General features: G+C 39.5%; 1 protein-coding gene across 1 annotated transcript in view; it reads left to right on the forward strand.

Moving 5' to 3' along the window:
- The window catches only part of LOC124606609 (DNA cross-link repair 1A protein-like), a 61,805-nt gene that overhangs the window by 27,133 nt on the left and 11,526 nt on the right, over positions 1–23,146 (forward strand). Inside the window, exons 4-9 of the mRNA XM_047138594.1 lie at positions 4,792–5,004; positions 9,653–9,793; positions 13,027–13,138; positions 16,281–16,424; positions 21,304–21,428; positions 21,678–21,853. Coding sequence (XP_046994550.1) covers positions 4,792–5,004; positions 9,653–9,793; positions 13,027–13,138; positions 16,281–16,424; positions 21,304–21,428; positions 21,678–21,853 — 911 coding nt within the window. The remainder of the gene's footprint in view (positions 1–4,791; positions 5,005–9,652; positions 9,794–13,026; positions 13,139–16,280; positions 16,425–21,303; positions 21,429–21,677; positions 21,854–23,146) is intronic.

Below are 23,146 nucleotides of genomic sequence, written 5' to 3' on the forward strand. Positions count from 1 at the left end.
GTTTGAGAATATGGCACAGGAAATCTGTTTGCAGTTGGTTTTTTTTTTTTTTTTTTTTTTTTCTTTTTTTTTGGGGGGGGGGGGGGGGGGTGTAGGGAGATCATGAAGATTTCATAGTGAACCTGAACCAAAAAAGGCTAGGAAGTTTTCCTCTAGATTGTCCATAGAAAGGTTGGCATGGAGGGGGGGGGGGGGGGGGGAGGGTACCCTGCATGTGTCTAATGCTGTGCTGCGTATTTGTTTATATCCCTTTCCCTCTAAAGAGAAGCAGTTGTGTGTCACAATGTAGTTGGTAAAGTGTATGAGGAATTAGAAGTGGTTTTGGAATCTAGAGGATGTTAGGAGAGGTAGTGTTTGGTAGCAGCAAGGTCTTGGGCATGAGGGGTGTTTGTGTATAGGGAGATGAGGCGGCATCAATAGTGGTGAGTGGGGATTCAGAAAGTAAAGGAATGGGGATGGTGGAGAGTTGGTGAAAGGACTGGTTAGTACCTTTGATGTGAGAGGCTAAGTTTTGAGCAATTGGTTGGAGGTGTTGAAAAATAAGAGTAGAAATTCTTTCATTAGAGGCCCAATAACAATCTATAGTGAGGTGCCCAGGATTATTGGGTGTATTGATTTTGGAGGGCATGTAGAAGGTGGGTGTGAAGGGTTTTCATTCAGGTGAGGAGGGAGATGGCTCTGGGTGAGAGATTCCGGTATAGGTCTGAGTACTTCAGTAAGATTGGAGGTTATGTTGGAATTCTAGGATTGGATCATTGTGGTAGAGCTGGTAGGTGGAGAAGTCAGGCAGTTGCTAGAAGCCTTCTATTAGGTGGTCACTGCATTTCATCTTGACAGTGGTGGAGCCTTTGTCTCCTGGGAGGATTATTAGATTAGGAGCTGTTTTGAGATTGTGTATGGCTGTTGTTTCTTGTGATGAAAGATTAGTGTTGTTAGTGACTTGGGGAAGGATGGTGAGGCCAAGTTTTAGGTAAGGAATTCCTGGAAAGTGTCCAGGGGACACCTGACCACGATCTGACATTCTGTTCTTGAGATGGTGTACATGGTGCTCTGTCTGATGTTCATTCCCCATGTCCACATTCTCTGTTCTTCTTTTTGTTAGTTCTGATGTAGCAACTATTGCATTTTTAACGCCCTCAGTGTAGGATGCCAGGCTTTGTTGAATTGCTACCTAGTTTCATGATTCATGAGATTTTCTGCCACCTTCATAACACTGTCCCATCATCTAGGGGTCTGTGGCAGAACTAATGTCTTCAAAGATCATAGTATGATTAAGTTCCTGACAGTGCTCAGCAATAGGTGATTTAGCTACCTGTCTCAGCCAGTTGTGCCTCTAATGTTCTTGGCATGTCATGTCGTCTGCCCTAGTCATTTGGCCAATGTATGACATAGGATGTTGGCAAGGTATGTTACAGATTCCTAGGTTTTGTGAACCAAGGTGATCTTACACATTTCCCAGTAGTCCTCTTATTTTGGTAGGCAGACAAAACACATACAGTGTTATGTTTCTTGGACAATCTTCCAGGTCTTATCATATCTGCATAAGGTGGCAAGCCATAGACTTTGCTTCATCTTGCTCTTCTTCTCTTTTGTGTGGCAGAGTGGCTGGCTGAGTAGTCTTCTGAATCCGTTTTGCCATGTATCCAGTTTTGCAGAATACTAAGCAAAGAGTCTCTATCTCCGATGTCAGCCTATCTTAGATTAGGAGCTGTTTTGAGGTTGTGTATGGCTGTTGTTTCTTGTGATGAAAGATTAGAGCTAGTTGCCCATTTGGCTGATACTGCAGCCATTATTTGCAAAACATCTGGTTGATTTGAGTGTATTAGACAACCATTCGCCTGTAGATGCCAGTTTTGCATTAATGTAAGTGGATGACATTTTCAGCAGAATCTGACACCATCTTAAAACATCACTAGTGTCAAAGCCTTATGGATCCCTAGTAGGGAATGGTGTATCTGTGATAAGGTGTGTACCCTATGCATCTGGTGGACCATATGGACCATATTGAGAACGCAATGCCAGATCGATGTCAGCCACAAAAGACCAAAAACTGAATATCAGCTCACCACCAAATGCACCAAACCAAAAGCGGGACATACCAGGATGATTCTAGTGGGAATGGACCACAAATAAAATACCTGGAGCCAACCATGGAGTGATAAGGCAGTAGGTATAAATAATGGACCCATTCCACTCAAATGGCAGCTTCAGGTAGCAGGTGATGAAGATGAGTGGTGTTATTGAAATATTGTGCATGGACAATACTGATATCTGGCAGAATATCCGACACTTCAAGATAGCTAAATGTTACTTTTTTCTGTAATGACTTTCTGGCCTGAATTTATGTCTGTCTATATTAAATACTTTGCTGTTGTGATTATTGATTATCTTAGAAGACTTCTTTTTCCAACTAAATAATGCTGATGGGATCTTATTAAAAACCTGACAGATGATTGAGTACTTCTAGAAACTGAATATAAATGTACAGATAGAATGTCCAAGCGGATATGTTTGTCTTTTCCTGTTTTTGATCATTTTACAGTGGAAAAAAAACCTCCCAACCAACAAGAAAGATGTTATATTTCCATGCAAGCTGGAAAGCACTGTGTGTATGTTTGTACACATATTTTGGAACTTCATTTGATAGTCCTGTTTTACGTTGTTTCATTCAGCAAAGAGGGTGAAAGAAGGATTATTCAACTACATAGTGAAATTAGCTGCAGTTCTTTCAGTAGAGTGCAGTGAACATGCACTAGTTGATTAATGGAAACTTTGACATTAGAGGAAGAAAAACCAGGCAGTGACACGAACCCAGTAGACATTTTCTGGACTCAGTCTTTTTAGAAGATATATACCTCTGGAGAAAAAAATACTGTACTGTTATGAAAATTGTGAAGGCTGAACTCACACTTCCACATGAGAGTGGGGATGTGGGAAGGGGATTATCATTGTCAGGGAACAGTTGGAATGAAGGCACCACAAATATGTGTAAAAGCACAGTAGATGCTCATTTGACTGCAAGAGATGTCGTGACAAATGTGAGAGTAAGGTTCACTTTGTAATTATCACTCAGGAACGTTTTTAATTGGCAGGGGTAGCTCATGTAAGACACAAGCAGTACTCTGAAGATGAGATAATAATAATAATTTTATTGTCTTTAAGCCATTACAGCAATAGACAAAGTCATGCACATAATACAATACAGTACATGCTATAAAAGAACAGAATTGTTATTAACGTTACAGTTTAATATCACAGGTCATGAAATCCTTTATATTGTAGAATGGGTTTACAACTATCAGTCTGTTACCATGACTAGCTTTCTTGCAAAAACGGTTAAATATTCGTGACAAGCGAGAATATAAATGTTCACTACTGAAATAATCACATGTCCTGTGCTCTGATTGACTGACATTAGAAAATCGAGTAGTTGCCATCATGAAAAATTCAGTGCCTGCAAAGCTAACTTGCCACATTTGTCACTGTTCATATTTGTGCTTACTTACTATGAAAATATGCAGCTTCAATGAAAGACAGCAGTAAAGATCACTCCAAAACTCATCTTTACCACTCTTTTTCTGAAGTGTATGTTTTCTATGTAAAACCTTTACTGTTTTATATGTTGACCATAGTTAAAACAATACATAAATTTGAGTTGGCTGGTTATGATTATGGTGGAAACTAGTTTTAAAAAAATGCAATTGCCCCTTCTTCCTTAAAGAAAAATATGAGTCAGTATTTAGATCATCTTTTTATGTTCAAAACAGTAAAGTCAGTTCTCGGAATCAAAATGATCAGTAAGCAGCAATTTTAGTCTTAGGTTTGGTGTCCGTCTCTGCACTAGTGATGTTCAGAGATATTGTTCAAACTGTCTGTGATGAATATTGTTTTAGAGATGTTCCTGACCTGTGAATTTCTTTTTGTAGGGGGAGATGAAGTGTTTGGTGTATTAGATACTCCAAAGAGCTAGTTGCCCATTTGGCTGATACTGCAGCCATTATTTGCAAAACATCTGGTTGATTTGAGTGCATTAGACAACCATTCGCATGTAGATGCCAGTTTTGCATTAATGTAAGTGGATGACATTTTCAGCAGAATCTGACAGCAGCTTGAACACCATCTTAAAACATCACTAGTGTCAAAGCCTTATGGATCCCTAGCAGGGAACGGTGTATCTGTGACATTTTTGTCACATAAAAAAGTATTTCCTTTATCTCCTTGAACTACACTAAAATTTTGTATATGTAGTTTTTTATAGCTTGTATTTCATTTATACTCCTGGTGCTTTATATACACTGGGAACTGCCAGCATTATATTCCAGTGAAATCTCAGTTGAAGAGACAGATCAAATGTCTGAGTAAAACAGTACAAGTTTCATTGTTTTGTAACGGTTCATTTCACTTTTACTACGCATCACAATTGAATGTTATACTGATTTGACTTCTACATTATTGAATATATTTAGTTTTCTGTTGCAAGGCCTGGTCTGTATATATTTTCAGGCTAATGGTGAATTGAGCAAGGTGCCCCAGTGTTTTAAGATATTGAACATATATTTAGCAGCCGAAGGTTTAAATTCCTGTTCTACCTTTGACATTTAGCTTTCCATGGTTTCTCTGTCACATCTAACAAGATCTCGAACAATTTTGCTCACAATCCATATCTAGTCATAGCAATTTTCTATACATATTGGATTCCACACTGTTTATGCTCCAAACGTTCCCTCATTGCTTAATGGCAGAGAAAATGCATATTTCCTTTTGTAAGCCCCATTGTTTACTATTCTGCAGGAAAAAAGTCAGCAAAAGATGAGTGGAAAAAACTTATGGATCGTATGAAGGCAAGAGGGTATGAAGATATGCAGGTCGTTTCATCAGAAAGTGTGTCATCAAGTAGTGAAAGTATTGCTCCAAGGAACACTGCTCCAAGAAACATTTTTGGAAGAAACAATGTGTCTGATACTTCAAAAGAGAAGAAATGTCCTTTTTATAAGAAGATCCCAGGTAATTGCTGTATAATGTTCCCATTCGTAAGTGGGCCTGCACGTTATATTATTAGACAGTAGTTTCAATTGGCAAATTGTAGTTCATAATGGGGGTATTACCAGTGAAATTCAGATTTTAATACAGTAAAAAGATTTGATTAAGCAATGAAATGTAGCATTTTAAACAAACATAGAAAATTTTAGTAATAAAGAAAATAACAGTTGGCCTTAGTCTCTAGCATGATGTACACGTAACGTATGCAAATATTTTATCCTGTGACTCCTGTTACAGCCTCTACCCATGGGCATTTACTAGTGAGAATTCATTCTGAAGCATGATACATGTAATCTGGCTGCTATCTAAAGCCATGGCTTGAGATAATTCTTGTTTTGTCAACTTTATATATGACAGGAGCCACTCAGCTTCATCTAATCTAAGGTACAATCATATGATGTAACAAGGCCCAAATTTTACAACTGGTTGGCTGATTTTTGAACCTCTTTAAACAAAATAAGTTGTACATAGGTTCATACCACCCCCCCCCCCCCCCCCCCACAGCAATACAGATGGCCGTAACGTAGGTGCAACCACAACGGAGGGGTATCTGTTGAGAGGCCAGACAAACATGTGGTTCCTGAAGAGGGGCAGCAGCATTTTCAGTAGTTGCAGGGGCAACAGTCTGGATGATTGACTGATCTGGCCTTGAAACAATAACCAAAACGGCCTTGCTGTGCTGGTACTGCGAACGGCTGAAAGCAAGGGGAAACTACAGCCGTAATTTTTACCGAGGGCATGCAGCTTTACTGTACGGTTAAATGATGATGGCGTCCTCTTGGGTAGAATATTCCGGAGGTAAAATAGTCCCCCATTCAGATCTCTGGGCGGGGACTACTCAAGAGGACGTTGTTATCAGGAGAAAGAAAACTGGCGTTCTACGGATCGGAGTGTGGAATGTCAGATCCCCTAATCGAACAGGTAGGTTAGAAAATTTAAAAAGGGAAATGGATAAGTTAAAGTTAGATTTAGTGAGAATTAGTGAAGTTTGTTGGCAGGAGGAATAAGACTTTTGGTCAGGTGAATACAGGGTTATAAATACAAAATCAAATAGGGGTAATGCAGGAGTAGGTTTAATAATGAATAAAAAAATAGGCGTGCAGGTAAGCTACTACAAACAGCATAGTGAACGCATTATTGTGGCCAAGATAGACACGAAGCTCACGCCTACTACAGTAGTACAAGTTTATATGCCAACTAGCTCTGTAGATGATGAAGAAATTGATGAAATGTATGATGAGATAAAAGAAATTATTCAGATAGTGAAGGGAGACGAAAATTTAATAGTCATGGGTGACTGGAATTCGTGAAAAGGGAGAGAAGGAAACATATTAGGTGAATATGGATTGGGGCTAAGAAATGAAAGAGGAAGCCACCTGGTAGAATTTTGCACAGAGCATAACTTAATCATAACTAACACTTGGTTCAAGAATCATAAGAGAAGGTTGTATACGTGGAAGAATTCCGGAGATACTAAAAGGTATCAGATAGATTATATAATGGTAAGACCGAGATTTAGGAACCAGGTTTTAAATTGTAAGACATTTCCAGGGGCAGATGTGGACTCTGACCACAATCTATTGGTTATGAACTGCAGATTAAAATTGAAGAAACTGCAAAAACGTGGGAATTTAAGGATATGGGACCTGGATAAACTGACTAAACCAGAGGTTGTACAGAGCTTCAGGGAGAGCATAAGGGAACAATTGACAGCAGTGGGGGAAAGAAGTACAGTAGAAGAAGAATGGGTAGCTCTGAGGGATGAAGTAGTGAAGGCAGCAGAGGATCAAGTAGGTAAAAAGACAAGGGCTAGTAGAAATACTTGGGTAACAGAAGACATATTGAATTTAATTGATGAAAGGAGAAAATATAAACATGCAGTAAATGAAGCAGGCAAAAAGGAATACAAACATCTAAAAAATGAGATCGATAGGAAGTGCAAAATGGCTAAGCAGGGATGGCTAGAGGACAAATGTAAGGATGTAGAGGCTTATCTCACTAGGGGCATGGTAGATACTGCCTACAGGAAAATTAAAGAGACCTTTGGAGAAAAGAGAGCCACTTGTATGAATATCAAGAGCTCAGATGGAAACCCAATTCCTAGCAAAGAAGGGAAAGCAGAAAGATGGAAGGAGTATATAGAGGGTCTATACAAGGGCGATGTACTTGAGGACAATATTATAGAAATGGAAGAGAATGTAGATGAAGATGAAATGGGAGATATGATACTGCGTGAAGAGTTTGACAGAGCACTGAAAGACCTGAGCTGAAACAAGGCCCCGGGAGTAGACAACATTCCATTAGAACTACTGACGGCCTTGGGAGAGCCAGTCCTGACAAAACTCTACCATCTGGTGAGGAAGATGTATGAGACAGGCGAAGTACCCTCTCAGACTTCAGGAAGACTATAATAATTCCAATCCCAAAGAAAGCAGGTGTTGACAGATGTGAAAATTACCGAATTATCAGTTTAATAAGTCACAGCTGCAAAATACTAACACGAATTCTTTACAGACGAATGGAAAAACTGGTAGAAGCCAACATCGGGGAAGATCAGTTTGGATTCCGTAGAAATATTGGAACATGTGAGGCAATACTGACCTTATGACTTATCTTAGAAGAAAGATTAAGGAAAGGCACACCTACGTTTCTAGCATTTGTAGACTTAGAGAAAGCTTTTGACAATGTTGACTGGAATACTCTCTTTCAAATTCTAAAGGTGGCAGGAGTAAAATACAGGGAGCGAATGGCTATTTACAGTTTGTAGGGAAGCAGTGGTTGGGAAGGGAGTAAGACAGGGTTGTAGCCTCTCCCCAATGTTATTCAATCTGTATATTGAGCAAGCATTAAAGGAAACAAAAGAAAGTTCGGAGTAGGTATTAAAATCCATGGAGAAAAAATAAAATCTTTGAGGTTTGCCGATGACATTGTAATTCTGTCAGAGACAGTAAAGGACTTGGAAGAGCAGTTGAACGGAATGGACATTGTCTTGAAAAGAGGATGTAAGATGAACATCAACAAAAGCAAAACTAGGATAATGGAATGTAGTCGAATTAAGTCAGGTGATGCTGAGGGAATTAGATTAGGAAATGAGACACTTAAAGTAGTAAACGAGTTTTGCTATTTGGGGAGCAAAATAACTGATGATGGTCGAAGTAGAGAAGATATAAAATGTAGACTGACAACGGCAAGGAAAGCGTTTATGAAGAAGAGAAATTTGTTAACATCAAGTATAGATTTAGTGTCAGGAAGTCATTTCTGAAAGTATTTGTATGGAGTGTAGCCATGTATGGAAGTGAAACATGGACGATAAATAGTTTAGACAGGAAGAGAATAGAAGCTTTCGAAATGTGGTGCTACAGAAGAATGCTGAAGATTAGATGGGTAGATCACATAACTAATGAGGAGGTACTGAATAGAATTGGGGAGAAGAGGAGTTGTTGGCACAACTTGACGAGAAGAAGGGACCGGTTGGTAGGAGATGTTCTGAGGCATAAAAGGATCACAAATTTAGCATTGGAGGGCAGCATGGAGGGTAAAAATCGTAGAGGGAGACCAAGAGATGAATACATTAAGCAGATTCAGAAGGATGTAGGTTGCAGTACATACTGTGAGGTGAAGAAACTTGCACAGGATAGGGTAGCATGGAGAGCTGCATCAAACCAGTCTCAGGACTGAAGACCACAACAACAACAACAACATAGTTTCATAAATCTTCTGGATTCTACACATTGACAATTGCACCATCTGGCTTCAGCCAGCCATGGACTGTTGGCTTGTAGTACTGTTGACTGCGAGTCACTGCTGTTGAACCATGATCATGGCATCAGAATAGTGATACAACTAATCTTACGGACATCACTGTCAAAATGCTGTTCCTAGTGAAGCCCATGTAATCGTAATGAGTTTGGGTCATTATTAAACCTGGTCTGAGTCAGTGAAACACTTGGATCTTGTCATTGCTTATAAGGTATTAAACCCTGGGAAAAAAGATATCAACAGGATCTTCTCATTGCTTATGTGGTATTAAACCCTGGCAAAAAAGAAATCAACAGTGGTTGGAAGGCTTTCTTTTTTGAGCAGGCAGTGAGACTATTAGAAAATGAATGCTCGTGTGGCCGGGAGGGGGGGGGGGGGGGGGGAGGAGCCATTTGGTTTGTGATACATCTGAAGGAACTGCTTCAGTTTAGGAGTACTTAGCTTTCACTGTGTTGATTGGGATTGTAACTGATCTAAATGAACAGAAGTTGTGTCTCATGAAATTTTCCTCTCATACTTGTAAACTTTAGAGTTACAGTATCCAGTCCATAGTTAAGTTTCAAATCGCATATCTGGTATTACAGTGTGTTTCTTACGTGCACTGCAAATATCTTAATGAAAGATGTTTTGCTCATTATGTGTCGATTCCTGCTACATCCATTTTGAGTGTGTTGCAGTCCGTCTGTTACTTCTTAGTTTGTTTCTCATTTGCTAATATTTAGACAGTTGAAAATTCTGTAAAATTTGATTTTGTCTGGGCAATAATTTCCATTGTTTGTGTGTATAAATTTAATTGATTTTTATTAACATGAACCGAGATGTAATTCTGTCTTTCTGTGCATTCTTCTTTCAGATACAACATTTGTTGTTGATGCGTTCCAGTATGGGATCATTCCGGGGATTACTTCATACTTCCTGACACATTTTCATTCAGACCACTATATAGGTCTTCGTAAAGGGTTCAGTAAACCAATCTACTGCAGTGCAGTTACAGGCAAGTTTAGGAATACCTGTTGAATATACAGGAAGTATAATTATGTAAATGATATTATTACATAAATACACAAATAAACAGTTGAATTAGATATAGCCATTGTGATGGAAACTCAGCACTTATCATCATGGCAGTCTGAATAGTTTGGTATGATTTGTAGTATCATCGGACCTTATATTGACAAATGGGGTGACAGTCAAATTCAGGAAGGGCAAAACTCACGATATCTCATTGAGTTTGATTGTTGCCAGATTGTGGACACAAGCAGTATGTGACTCTTCATAATGGAGGTCATACAGGCCCTGGGGCTTTTTATAGCCGCTTTATAAAGGATGTACCACAAATTGTTCACTGCCATAAGAATGAGCTGCTCTGGGCTGTAATGTGTTGATGACGTGGATCACTGTTAACTCTTGCAAAATGTAGACATATTACTTAGAAGCATCTGTGAACTGCAGGGGATACAGAAGCCACCACCCCGGATGTATACTTCTATTTACTGTGCTTCACAGAACAGAGAGATTGCCATAGGTGAAGGAGTGTTACCATTGGATGCTTAAAATATCGAAGCAGCACAGCTGTACTGATACGTGGTACCCATTATCACCTAGTGATGGCAAAGTATTAGCACATCATAGGTACACGAGGGGTATATTCCACCTCTCAACAGAGCAACATTTGAATAGGTGGTGAAAATATTCTCAAATGAGGGATATGTAATTAAGGTGAATACTGAATATTAGATCCATGATTTGTCTGACATTGTTTTTAACTGGAGAACAATGTAGGAACCTACTGCCTGACTGTATGCATCCATTGGTTTGCCTAAGCACCTCACAGGTGACCAGCGTCTTCAGAAAACCAATGTACTTATCTCATTGCTACTGAATTGTTTGAGAAAACCTGACGCACAGGAAGGTCTTTGTGTGGCTTCCAGCTCATGTGATTTCAATACTATTGAACACACTTGGGATGCCATTAAAGGAGTCGTGCTCACTTTGCAGGACCAACTGAGGTGACGCAATGGCTTGCACACTGGACTTTCATTCGGTAAGACAAGAGTTCAAATCCGCATCCTGTCATACAGATTTATGTTTTCTGTAATTTCCCTAAATCTCTCCAGGCATCCTTTGAAAGGGTATGGCTGATATCCTTCCACAGCCTTGAAATAGTCCAGGCTTGTGCTCTGTCGCTAATGACCTTGATGTCAGTGGTGCATTAAACCCTTAAATCTACATCTGCATAGATTCTCTGCAAGCCACCATATCATGCGTGGCAGAGGGTACCATGTACTAGTACTTGTCATTTCCTTTCTCGTTCCACTCGCAAATAGAGCGAGGGGAAAATGACTGTCTATGCCTCCAAATGAGCTCTAATTTCTTATATCCTATTGTCATGGTCCTCACCAGTCTTGCTGAAAGAAATGTATTGATACAAAAGGGTCCTATTTTGAAGAATTTTGATAAATTGTACCATTCTGATCAATAAATTAGTTTATATGGACATAGTGACACTTTCCAGGTAAATGTTATACTAATATACAGCTCATGATGAAAATTGAAGAGAGTGTCAGGCTTCCCTTCCTTGATGTAGAGGTGTACAGAAAACCTGATGGCTCTCCTCTCAACCACAGAGTGTACAGAAAACCAACCAGTACCGATATGCAGGTGCACAGCAGCTCCCACCATTATGCAGTAATAATTACAGTAATAATAATAATAGCAGTAGTAATTCTGCACTACGCACTGGTGTACTGATTCAGGACACTTGAAGGTAAAGCGTAGAATCACTTCATCCTCCTACTGTATGTGCAGGGTGCCAGCGAATATGTGGAAAAGTCATCTGCCAAGTGCGTGGCAAGCCAATATATTGATGCAGCAACTAAATGTGGCATGCTAGGATCTCCAGTTCTGGACTTTATAAAGTTGGCTGTGAGAGTGTTATAGTATACACTGTGAGATCTAGTGTCCAGTTAATACATGTCTTATGAAAAACAAAGGCACATATGGCTCACACAACACTGGAAGTCAGCAGTGGTGGATCATTGCCACAGTTATATATTATACGTTTTCCATGAGCTCGCATGCTGGCTGTGAAGCCTTACCTTCAAGAGAGAGATGTGAGAGGTGATTGGAATTGTGAGGCAGCATGCCAATATGAATTGTAAATGACAAATACAGGCTCCGATCATATTGACTGACAGCCATAACTGGCCTTTGGGCTGACATTGCTCACATGGTTTCCCCACTCAAATGTGGCAATAAACATAAAGACGGAAGGCTCAGAGTGCACTCAGTTGTCTAGGCTGCCACTGTGGGAGTGAAATGGCTTGTTCCTCACTCACTGATATGAGCCAATGGAAATTAAAATAAAAACTACTATTAATAAAGGATGTCAGTTTCAGCTTCCTCCTTGATCAAAATAGAGTTCAATGATGTTCAGGACAAACTGGCTCTAGGAGCAGGATGAAATTAACACTATATAACATCTTAAGACAGGAATGGCCAATAGTATGAAGAATAACTCTGATGAAGACTGTTTGCAACAGTGGTCTACAAAACAACATGACAGTGTGACCATACACTCAGAAAGGTGGGCATATACTCGGAAAAGTGTTACCGAATAAAAACAATAATGCAGACCCAATTGAACACCAAAAACTGAAAGCACTGCATTGCTGATAGGACACCAACCCCTTCAAATTCCTTATAAAATCAATGTTATTTATTGAGCTAGAGGCTTGAGACAGCTTAATTTTTTGATGGAACTAAGCGTAATACCAACATTCCTCAAATTCACACAATAATTGGAATAATTAGGGAACCTTGCCCGGTCTTCTGAAAGAAACCATCCAATCAGATCACATGATTAGTTAAAAAAAAAGAAAAAAGAAAAACTAATTCATACTGTGCAAGATGAAAATCCAGGACATTTTACTGTCCAAAAAGAGTGCCTGGGGACATCAGGACAATTCGTCAAAAATAGGAACTGTTGTGAGAAAAGCAAGAGGGATTGGAATGCAAAATGGAGGCATGGTAACATTTATAGTCTATTGGTGGTGACAATCACATTACATGTTGTGTAACCGTATTGTAATGACAATTTTGTGGCTTAAAATTTTGTTTAACATTCAGCTTTTTTTAAACCAAACCTATTGTGTCAATTTGCAGAGAATATTATAGTGATATTGAAAGTGAATAAAATATATGATTGTTAATTTTTATGCTTACTAGCTGCCCTTGTCAAGAAAAAAATTGGTGTGGATGAGAAGTACTTGACTGTCCTAGAACTTAATGATGAAAGAGTTATTGGAATGGTTCGGGTTACAGCATTAGATGCAAATCAGTAAGTTGACAAATTCGTATCTCCACTTCTGCCTTACAATAAAATATAGTTATAGATGTGACTTAAATTCCACACCACTACCTTTCTAAAAAGTTAAAGTATTTTTGTTCCGTAATATTACTAATATCAACAAGTATTGAATAAAAATTTCAAAATGTTGAAAAATGTTGTGTATGTTTTCTTTTGTTGCTGTTTTATTTACACTGAGGTGGCAAACGTCATGGGATAGCAGTATGCACACGTACAGATGTCAGTAGTGTCATGTACACAGGGTATAAAAGGGCAGTGCACTGGCATTTGTACTCAGCTGATCCAAGTGAAAAGGTTTGTAACATGATTATGGCTACACAGTGGGAATTAATGGGCTTTGAATACAGAACGGTAGTTGGAGCTGTACACATGAGACATTCCATTTCAGAAATCATAAGAGAATTCAATATTCTGAGATCCGCAATGTCAGGAGTGTGCTGATAGTACCAGATTTCAGGCATTACCTCTCACCACGGACAACGCAGTGGCCGACAGCCTTCACGTAATGACCGAGCATAGCGGCACTAGTGTAGAGTCTTCAGTGGTAACAGACAAGCACCAAGCCTTGGAAGTAACCGCAGAAATCAATGTTTGACGTATGACGAACATATCCGTAAGGACAGAACGGCAAATTTTTGCGTAAATGGGCTATGGCAGCACACGACTGACACGAGTCTCTTTGTTAACAACATGAAATAGCCTGCAGTGCCTCTCCTGGCCTGTTGACCATATCAGTTGGGCCCTAGACAACTGGAAAACCTTCAGATGAGTCCGAATTTCAGTTGATAAGATATGATGGTAAGGTTGAAGTGTGACGCAGCCCTCATGAAGCCGTGGACCCCAATTGTCAATAAGGAATTGTGCAAGCAGGTGATGGCTGCATAATGGTGTCAGCTGTGTTTACATGGAATGGATTGGGTCCTTTGGTTCAACTGACTGTAAATCGTTATGTTAGGCTGCTTGGAAACCATGTGTATGCATTCTTGGACTTCACATTCCAAAATAATGATGAGGTTTTTATGGATAACAGTGGACAATGTCAGTGGCTCAGAATAATTGCTTTGAAGAACGTCCCTGACAATTCGAGCAAATTACCTGCCCATCCAGATTGCCCAAAATGAATCCCATCATACATTTATGGGACATAATTGAGAGAGCATGTCATACACAAAATCCTTTTCTGGCAACACTTTTGCAATTATGGTCAGCTGTAGAGGCAACATGGCCAATATTTCTGCCGGGAACTTCTAAGGACTTGTTGAGTCCGTGCAGTGTCAAGTTGCTGCACTGTGCTGGGCAAAAGGAGGTTCGACACAATTTTAGAAGGTATCCCATGGCTTTTGTCATCGCACTGTATACCATATTTACTCGAATCTAAGCTACACTTTTTTCCAGTTTTTGTAATCCAAGAAACTGCCTGCGGCTTAGGATCGAGTGCAAAGTAAGCGGAAGTTTTGAAAAATGTTGGTAGGTGCCGCCACAACTAACTTCTGCCGTCGAATATATGTAGCGCTACACAGGCATGCTTTGCAGGCGCAAAGATAAATACTGGCGCCAAAACCTCTGCGTCAGTAAATAAATTTAAAAAAAAAAAAAAAAAAGGGGGGGTGGAAGACGAGCTTTTTTTCTCCGCCCCAAGTTTCGACCACTGCATTTTCGTACATTATCCAACGAAGTAAATACAAATTCCGTGTTGTTCATCTTCGATGTAGCAGCATTTCAATGTACTACGAAAATCCAACTGGCAAGACTGTTTGGGATGTTTGTCAATATGGCCAACTCTACGTTCTGAATTTTTTCCTACCTGTCAGAAGGGATGGTTGCTAATAGGAACTTTTATGAATTGTGAATCACATGCAGTATTCTCTTCACCATAAGAATAATATGAATATAAACATTTTGCCATGTATTCTTTCGTGTTTGTTGCTATCTCATTTAAATCCTGTCTGTCTAATAAACTACGAAACTAGAGTGAGACAACAGCAAACACGGAAGAATATACATATCATGTCATGGTTATATTCGTATTATTCTTATGCCTAATAGTGATAGTCAGAAATGAAGCACGGCAATTGCCTAGATTTTTAAACCTAAGATGACTCTAATTTCTGTGCAGAATGTAATGTACTAAAGAGGCGTCTGCAAAGATTTTCAAACAGAGAAAAATTTTTGCTGAACTCTCGTTCAGAACATCATCTATCATATGCAGTCTATTATTTGGTTCTTGTTGATCATTATCAAAGAAAGCAGCAGTGTAAGTAAAAACAAATAGCAGTCTCTTGCCGTTGTTTTGCTAATGAGACGATTCCTCTCCTTTATTATTATTATTATTATTATTATTATTGTAAGCGGCAGTAGCGTGCACAAAAGCAAGCCATGCCGCGAGCGGTGACAGGCCATAAACACTCATTATCAGAATGCAACAAACAATGCATGACACAGTACAGTAATGCATTTTCAGCTTAGAGTGACGTTAACACCTATAACAAAGAGAATGGCACTTATCAGCTCAAAGAAAAATAAACAATCAATTCAAACCAGACGAAGCACGTGAAAAAGGGAGGTACTCGTATAAATATGGACAGAGCGCATGACGCATAGCAGTGGCTACCTGGTAAAGCTTAATTGCTAAGCCTACGACTCGAACCAAACTACTGTAGCTGTATCGTCATTCATTGGACCTAAATTGTGTCTCATATTACAATGGACCAACTTTGTTTTGATTTGGAGGTGCGGCCTAAAACTTTTCTCTCCCCTTGAATTTTGAGTCTCAAATTTCAGGTGCGGCTTAGATTTGGGAAAATTCCTTTTTCCTTGATTTCGAGTCTCATTTTTCAGGTGCGACTTAGATTCAAGTGCGGCTTAGATTCGAGTAAATACGGTACTATGTCTCTTGCGTAAAAATTACAAACATTCAACTGCCAAGGAATGTACTGTATAATCTAGGAAAACCTCATTTCACAGTTTTCTTAAATGTAAGAGCATTGTTTTTTAAAGATGTAATTTTAGCATAAGAATTTTAGTAGGAGTAAGTGGAATGACAAATAATGGATGTTTTTACTGACATGGTGATTTTTTTTTTCATAACATATATTCTGTTTTACTTTTGCAGTTGTCCTGGTTCAATTATGCTGCTGTTTCAGCTACCTGATGGTAGAAATTTTTTACATGTGGGTGATTTTCGTTATCATGGAGTCATGAAGTCATTTCCAGCCATTCAACACTGCTCTATAAACAAGCTATTCCTCGACACCACGTAAGCAGGATTTTTTTGCTTTTTTATTGTCATCCTGTTTCTGTAAAATATTTCTTCATCTTTTTTGAGTATTTTCATCACGTACTTTTGTCCAGCTCTCTTGATAGATGATGCCCTGCTTAACTAGCGTTTGGAACCATGGCACCAACTACTGTTTTTCATTTTCACTACTTACTTAACACTGTACTCATTAATAATTTAGAAACTGGAATGAAACATGCACAGAAATTTGAAAGAGTGTTGAATTAAGGTCGGCTCTAACAGAAGGAGACAATTGACAAAAGAATTCTAATGGCCTGTGAAGTTGCAGGAATGTATGCCGGGAGGAAATTTTACATTAAAAGTGTGGGGTAGACTGAGACTTGTTTATGGGAAGTGCTGTTACTAATTGTCATCTGCACACTAAAAGTTTGGGTTTGAATCTTGCTTGCTTTAAGTGTTTGGATTTGAATGTTGCTATGACATGCCAGGAAGTTATGTTTAAGTGTGTACTCTAATTCATTGTGAGAGAGATTCATTGTGGGAAAAAAAATTCTGATGCTATGGTTAAGCCATTCATCTGCCATTTCCTCCTACCATTGATGTTTCTCCGTAAATTTACAAAGGAAAACCTCTGTGAAGTTTGGAGAGGGTGATAGTAGTGTAAGTGACTTAAACATTGAGTTGGCATGTGATGTTTGTTGGCATCACATAGAAAGGTAAGGATACTGCTGTCGCAGTTTTAATCTGCCGGGAGATATCGGCGTCTAGGACCACTGTACTGAAACTGTTTGAATCAAATGCAGGAGAAACCATTTTCCAAGGTGAAAATTCCTGTGCACAGGCAATATTTAGCTATTCCTTACGTGGAGCAGCAAGATGATGAAGTTTGGCATTTATCAGGCTTTCATAGTATTTGTTTGCATTTCAGGTTGATCTTGAACCCCAACCACAAATTCTGAGAAACTTTGCAAATCATCTCTAAGGAAAGTAGAACAAAGATTACGTAATATGTATTTCAGTCAGCTTTTATTGGTTTTTCAAAACACACACACACACACACACACACACACACACTCACACACCCTTAAAGAAAAATAACCCATAGATTTCAGAAACACAAGCCCCCTCTTCAGGGCAAGAAAGGAGAAAGAACAGAACACATATGTGGGGTGTGGGGTGAAATAAATAGGATAGCAAGCATTTGCCAGACAAAATGTAATACAACAGAGAAGGAAGAGCTTAGATAGACAAAGAAAGAAATGCGTGAGTAACGGATTGAAGTGACAAGTGGTAAGTACCAAAAAGGTGGTAAGAAGAAGTGGGGGGGGGGGGGGGGGGGGATAGGAAATCAGATGTGAGAAGTGTAGTGGAAGGAGGGGGGGAGGTGTAAGCAATTGTAGAAGATTGATGTAATTTGAAACTGGGAGGTGGCAGGGTGGAACAGTGTGTCGAAGGGATGCCTCAGATGGATCCAGTGCTAAATCATGCTGTTGTGCATATTGAGTAACTGAATACTAGGGTTACAGACAGTTTATCTGTGATTGTTCATTTTTTTCCACTGCTTTTGTGTGAGTTATTTGTACATAGATGACAGGCAAATCTGGTAAACCAATAAGAAAAGTTAAGAAATGCACTTGTGATACACAGTACGTAATAGCAATTTTAATGTCTCGTATTTTGTATGAAATCTGTGTAAGCAGATGACAGTAAGTTCCAGAAGGATTCTTACAGCCAGGAAGAGCTCAGCAGTGCCACATTCCTAACCCGTGCATCTGTTGTCCTTTCCCTCACAGCCATTGCCACCCTTCCCCTCACTCCTTGCATCCTTTTTCTCCTTGCCCACTCTATGTGCCACAACCCATCATCCCAGACCAGTGGACTGTACAGTTGGCACAATTTAGTCAGCCAGAAAAAGGCAGGTGTGTTTGGGGGGGGGGGGGGGGGGGGGGACTGATTTAGCACACTCATTTGGGATCAGGCTGTGCCAGCGATAAAGCCAGAGTAAAATATTTATAACATTCCACATATTTCATAAACGTTTTAAGACATCGAAATGAGACTTTGGGAAATGTTTGCATACAAAGAGGAGGCTACCATGTTATTCCACGAACAACAGACTTTTTTGATGAGAGAATGTAATTTTTAAGGGCCATCAATAGCTAGTGAAATGAGAAATGCTATAGGTTTTGGAACAACATATGTAAAGACATTACACGTTTAGTTTGTGCCAAGGACATGCTTTTTCATAAGTTACTGACCTTACTTGTCGTCAGTTCCTCACTCAATAAACTTAGTAAACCACTGTTTTAGAATTCTCTCACAATTGTGTCTGCACAACATGTTAGTGAGGTGATATAGCGTAAATTTCCCTGTGTTTTAGCAAAAGAAGCAAATTTCAACATGGCAATAGGAGAAATGTGTAGGTTTTACCCAAAATTCGTCACTCGTGATGCTTCTCTGAAAGTTCCAAATGGTTAACAAGTCAGGCAAAAATAAATCACTGCATTCTCAGCAGGATTCCCTTTAGATAGTAATCAAAGCAGAAGTGACATCTTTTTGAATGGTCACCATGCAAGTGTGGGCATGGATGGGCTCCACTTAATATTTACAAAAAAAAAAAAAAAAGTTTAGAACGGCACTCCCCCTCCAGCTCTTGGCATCTCCCCTACAGCAGTTACCCATAATCCCCACCACTATTGCTCTCCCCACATGTGCCCTGCTGACTGTGCATCTACTGGCCATGTTATTCTGTGCTGACTCTATCTTTACTCTTACCAGTATCTCTATTCCTGCAAGGGCTTTTCATGCCCGTGGTGTAAAATAAGATAAGCATAAACTATCGAAGGGCACTTTTAAGTCATATAATACTGTACAGAAAGTTAAAAGTGTAGGAAAAGATAGACTGCTACTCACCATGTAGATAAAACACTAAGTTGTGGGCAGGCACAATTAAAAGACATCTACACGTAAGCTTTCGGCCGTAGCCTTTGTCGGAAGAACAGAAACACACACCATTCATTCACACAAGCAAGCACATCTTATGCTCGCATTATCGCCAACTCCATCAGCTCGAGCCAGAATGCAGTTATCAAGTGGGACGGTAGCAGCAATCTGTAGGGGTCAGGGAAGGGGAACGGATAGCAGTGTATGGGCGGGGAGAAGCACTCACTGGTAGTGTGTTCAGGGACTAGAATGCCAATGGGTGCAATGTCTGGTTGTGTGGCAGGGAGGTGGGGAAAACAGCAAAAAACGAGAGGAGCAGGGAAAGATGAGTAGGTGTGTTGGCACAGGGTGATAAACAAAGAGTACAGGTGATGGGAATTGGGATGAGGTGATAGGACAGAGGGGCTGGAAACTGCTGGGTAAAGGGTGTGGGGCAGTATGTTACCATAGATTGAGACCGGGATAATTATGGGAGCGGGGAATGTGTTGTAAGAATAAGTCCCTTTTTGTGGTGCAGAAAAGCTGGTGATGGAATGGAGGATCCAGATGTCTCAAGTAGTGAAGCAGCCATTGTAATCAAGGATGTTTATGTTCAACTGCATGTTGTGCCACAGGATGGTCCACTAAGCTCCTGGCTGCAGTTCGGTGGTGGCCGTTCATCCTGGTGGACAGCTGGTTGGTAGTCATACTAATGTAAAAAGCTTTGCTGCATGATTGTAGCAAAGCTGGTAAATGACATTGCTGCTTTCACAAGTGGCCCAGCCCTTGATGGGGTAGGATAAACCTGTGACGGGATTGGAATAGTAAGTGCTGGGTGGGTGGATTTGGTGGGTCTTGCACACGGGTCTTCCATAGGGATAGGATCGTTGTGGCAAGGAGTTGGGATTGGGAGTGGCATAGGGATGGACTAAGATGTTGGATGATGTGGGTGATGGAACACTGCTTTAGGAGGAGTGAGAAGGATCTCAGGTAGGATGTCCCTCATTTCAGGGCATGATAATAGGTAATCAAAGCCCTGGTAAAGGATGTGGTTCAGTTGTTGCAGTCCGAGGTGTTGCTGGGTAACATAGGATGCACTCCTTTGTGAGGGTAAATGGCAGGCGAGGCCTGTGTCTGGGGCATAGTGCCTGCCAGGAAGTTATGTATACCTACTAAATCCAAGGAATTTTCTGATACAGTTAGTGCTATCTTTCCTGCTTTTCTTCTTGTGTTTTTGTCTGTGATGAAGACAGGGAAGTGTTCTGCCTTGCCACTGACCAAACCACATAACACAGCATTGATGACTTTTGTAGCTGTTGTACTTTCAGTGCTACTTGTAACCTAGGAGTGTTGTGTTCCTGTATTATTTCCCTTACATTACTTCTATTCCCTCTTCATCCAGTTAATTGCATTTTTTTAGTTAACTGTCTTGTTTGCTCATCTTTTTTCTTTGGCCATTCCTCTTTGTCCTACACAAGTCATCAAATTCTTCTCTCTCTTTGTCTTTCCTATTCTGTGTGCTCAGTTTTTCCTCTTGCTTGTCACAGCCTTTTTGTAAGTGTGCCTACAATGCTGCCATCATTTGATGAAATCTTGGTGGTACATGTATTTTTGTCTATGTCTATATTACTGTTGTACAGTCATTTATCTGTTCCTGTGCTTTGCAGTGACTATAGAAACTGCAGCAAATAGTTATTGTGGATGTATCACACAACTGGTCATTTAATTTGTTCTGCTAGCAATTAGAAATAGCTAATATAACATTCTGAAGCAATTGCTGTGTTCAGTGCTGCTTCTATTAAAGTGCGTGTTGTTGTACACTTCTGTAGTATTATCAGTAATAATGTTGTCATTTGTAAACGTAATTTCACTATTCCTTGATGAAATCAGGGACTTTGGTAGTCTTCGGGGAAATACTTTAGCAGCTGGATTCGCTTTAAGGTGTTCTGTCTTAATAGAAATGTGTTGTTTACAGATATTGTGAACCAAGGTATGATTTCCCATCACAGGAAGAAGTTATTGCAAAGGCCATAGAAATAACAAAAGCAACATTGCAAAGATGTCCTAAAACTTTGGTAGTGTGTGGAACATATCTCATTGGTAAGTTGTTCACATTTTACCTTTTGGTCATAGAGATATACTAAATATGCAACTGTATTTGTACAATCACAAAAATACAATTCTGAAGCTGGTGTAATATTCCTCACACAGAATTTTCCCGTACTGTCAATTACGTCATAGTATATAATATACTTGTCTTTTTTGGCCAATGTAACAGTGAGTGTCATTGTAATGATACATTTTATGGTGTAACCTCTAATTTTTCTAATAGGGCAGTGTTACTTTCAGGAAAGGAAAAAGTTTTTCTAGGTATCAGTAAAGCAATAGGAGCAAAACTGTGGGCACGCCCTGATAAGAGAGGTGTGCTAAAATGTTTGTGTGATCCAAACATTGAAACAAGACTTGTAACAAAACCACATGAAGCTCAGGTGCATGTGCTGGCTATGAAAGAGCTCAACAGCCGGGTAAGTATCATCAGTATTTTGGTTTGGTTCCATAGTATTAGATGCTTAAGGTAATTTTTCATTAGGGATATGATGGATGCAATAATTCTAATTTCCCTTTCAAAAGTTTGACGGATACCCTACATATTGTCAACCGATTACATGTATCTGTATCATTGGAAAACTTTATCAGTGTGCCTGAAGTTGTCCTAGTAATTTATTATTACTGGTAACGATTACTGGATCTGACATTCAAAATCACTTTAGCATTTTTTCAATTTCATCGGGGACAAAGATAGGTGCCAATCTGACTTCGGTGTGAGACATCAAGGAAGGTATTACTCACATCTAATGCTAAATTTAACTTCTCATTTCATTTCTGTGTACATGATACGTACAGCATTTTTACTGAAAATAGTTGACCAAAAAGCTTTTTCTGAAATACCAGTTTCGGGTGGCTATACTGAGCTGACAATATTTCCAGATGGTTCCTTATAACAGTAAAATGCAAAGTTATGTTAATATTACCCATCTTCACTTACTTTCAACACATTTTAAAATTTCCAGCAGTACTTTCATTGCAGTTTCCAAATGTTGATGAATTTTGAATTGAAGAATTCTGTACTTGCTGACTTTCGAGTAAAATGGGATGAAGATATTAAACTACCTTGAAAATGCTATGCCCTTCTACATCCAAGAGGAACATGTTATTTTGCATGTCCAGTTTTTAGAATTGTGATGAGTAACTATTATTTAAGGGGCACCTATTTTCAGCAGAAATGCTGTATGACTTCCCTGATGTCTCATGGCGAACAGGTTGGACTGGCACCTGTCTTCATTGCTGGTGAGACTGAAAATCTCAAAATTATATTTAAAGGTCAGATCCAGTAAACCTTACCAGTAGTAATAACCTACTTGTCAACTTCAGACACACTGATGCAATTCTTCAGCGATATCAGCATGTGTGATTGGTTGACAGTATGGAGGGTACCTGTCAAAATCTTCTTTGGCGTTAGACAGTTCAGTCTTCAGAGTCATTTCTGAAGATAATTGCAATTTTCGCATAATAAATCATACTTTGGGGAATTTTGGACACGGGACCTCTGTCACCGAATATCTGCAATTAACTGACTGGGCCACAGTGACTTTGCTTTGAATACAGCCAGTTGTACCATTTAGATAGACTACTTTGGGGTCAATTTTTCCAAAAGTTGTCAGATTCACATGTCCAAAGGAAATATGGAGACATCAACATCTTCCAAAATTGTGGTGAATATACCAGTTGAGGATATAATGATCCTCTCCTTTAATCCA

The sequence above is a fragment of the Schistocerca americana genome, chromosome 3 (assembly GCF_021461395.2).
Source record: "Schistocerca americana isolate TAMUIC-IGC-003095 chromosome 3, iqSchAmer2.1, whole genome shotgun sequence".
In the NCBI taxonomy this organism is placed as follows: domain Eukaryota; kingdom Metazoa; phylum Arthropoda; class Insecta; order Orthoptera; family Acrididae; genus Schistocerca; species Schistocerca americana.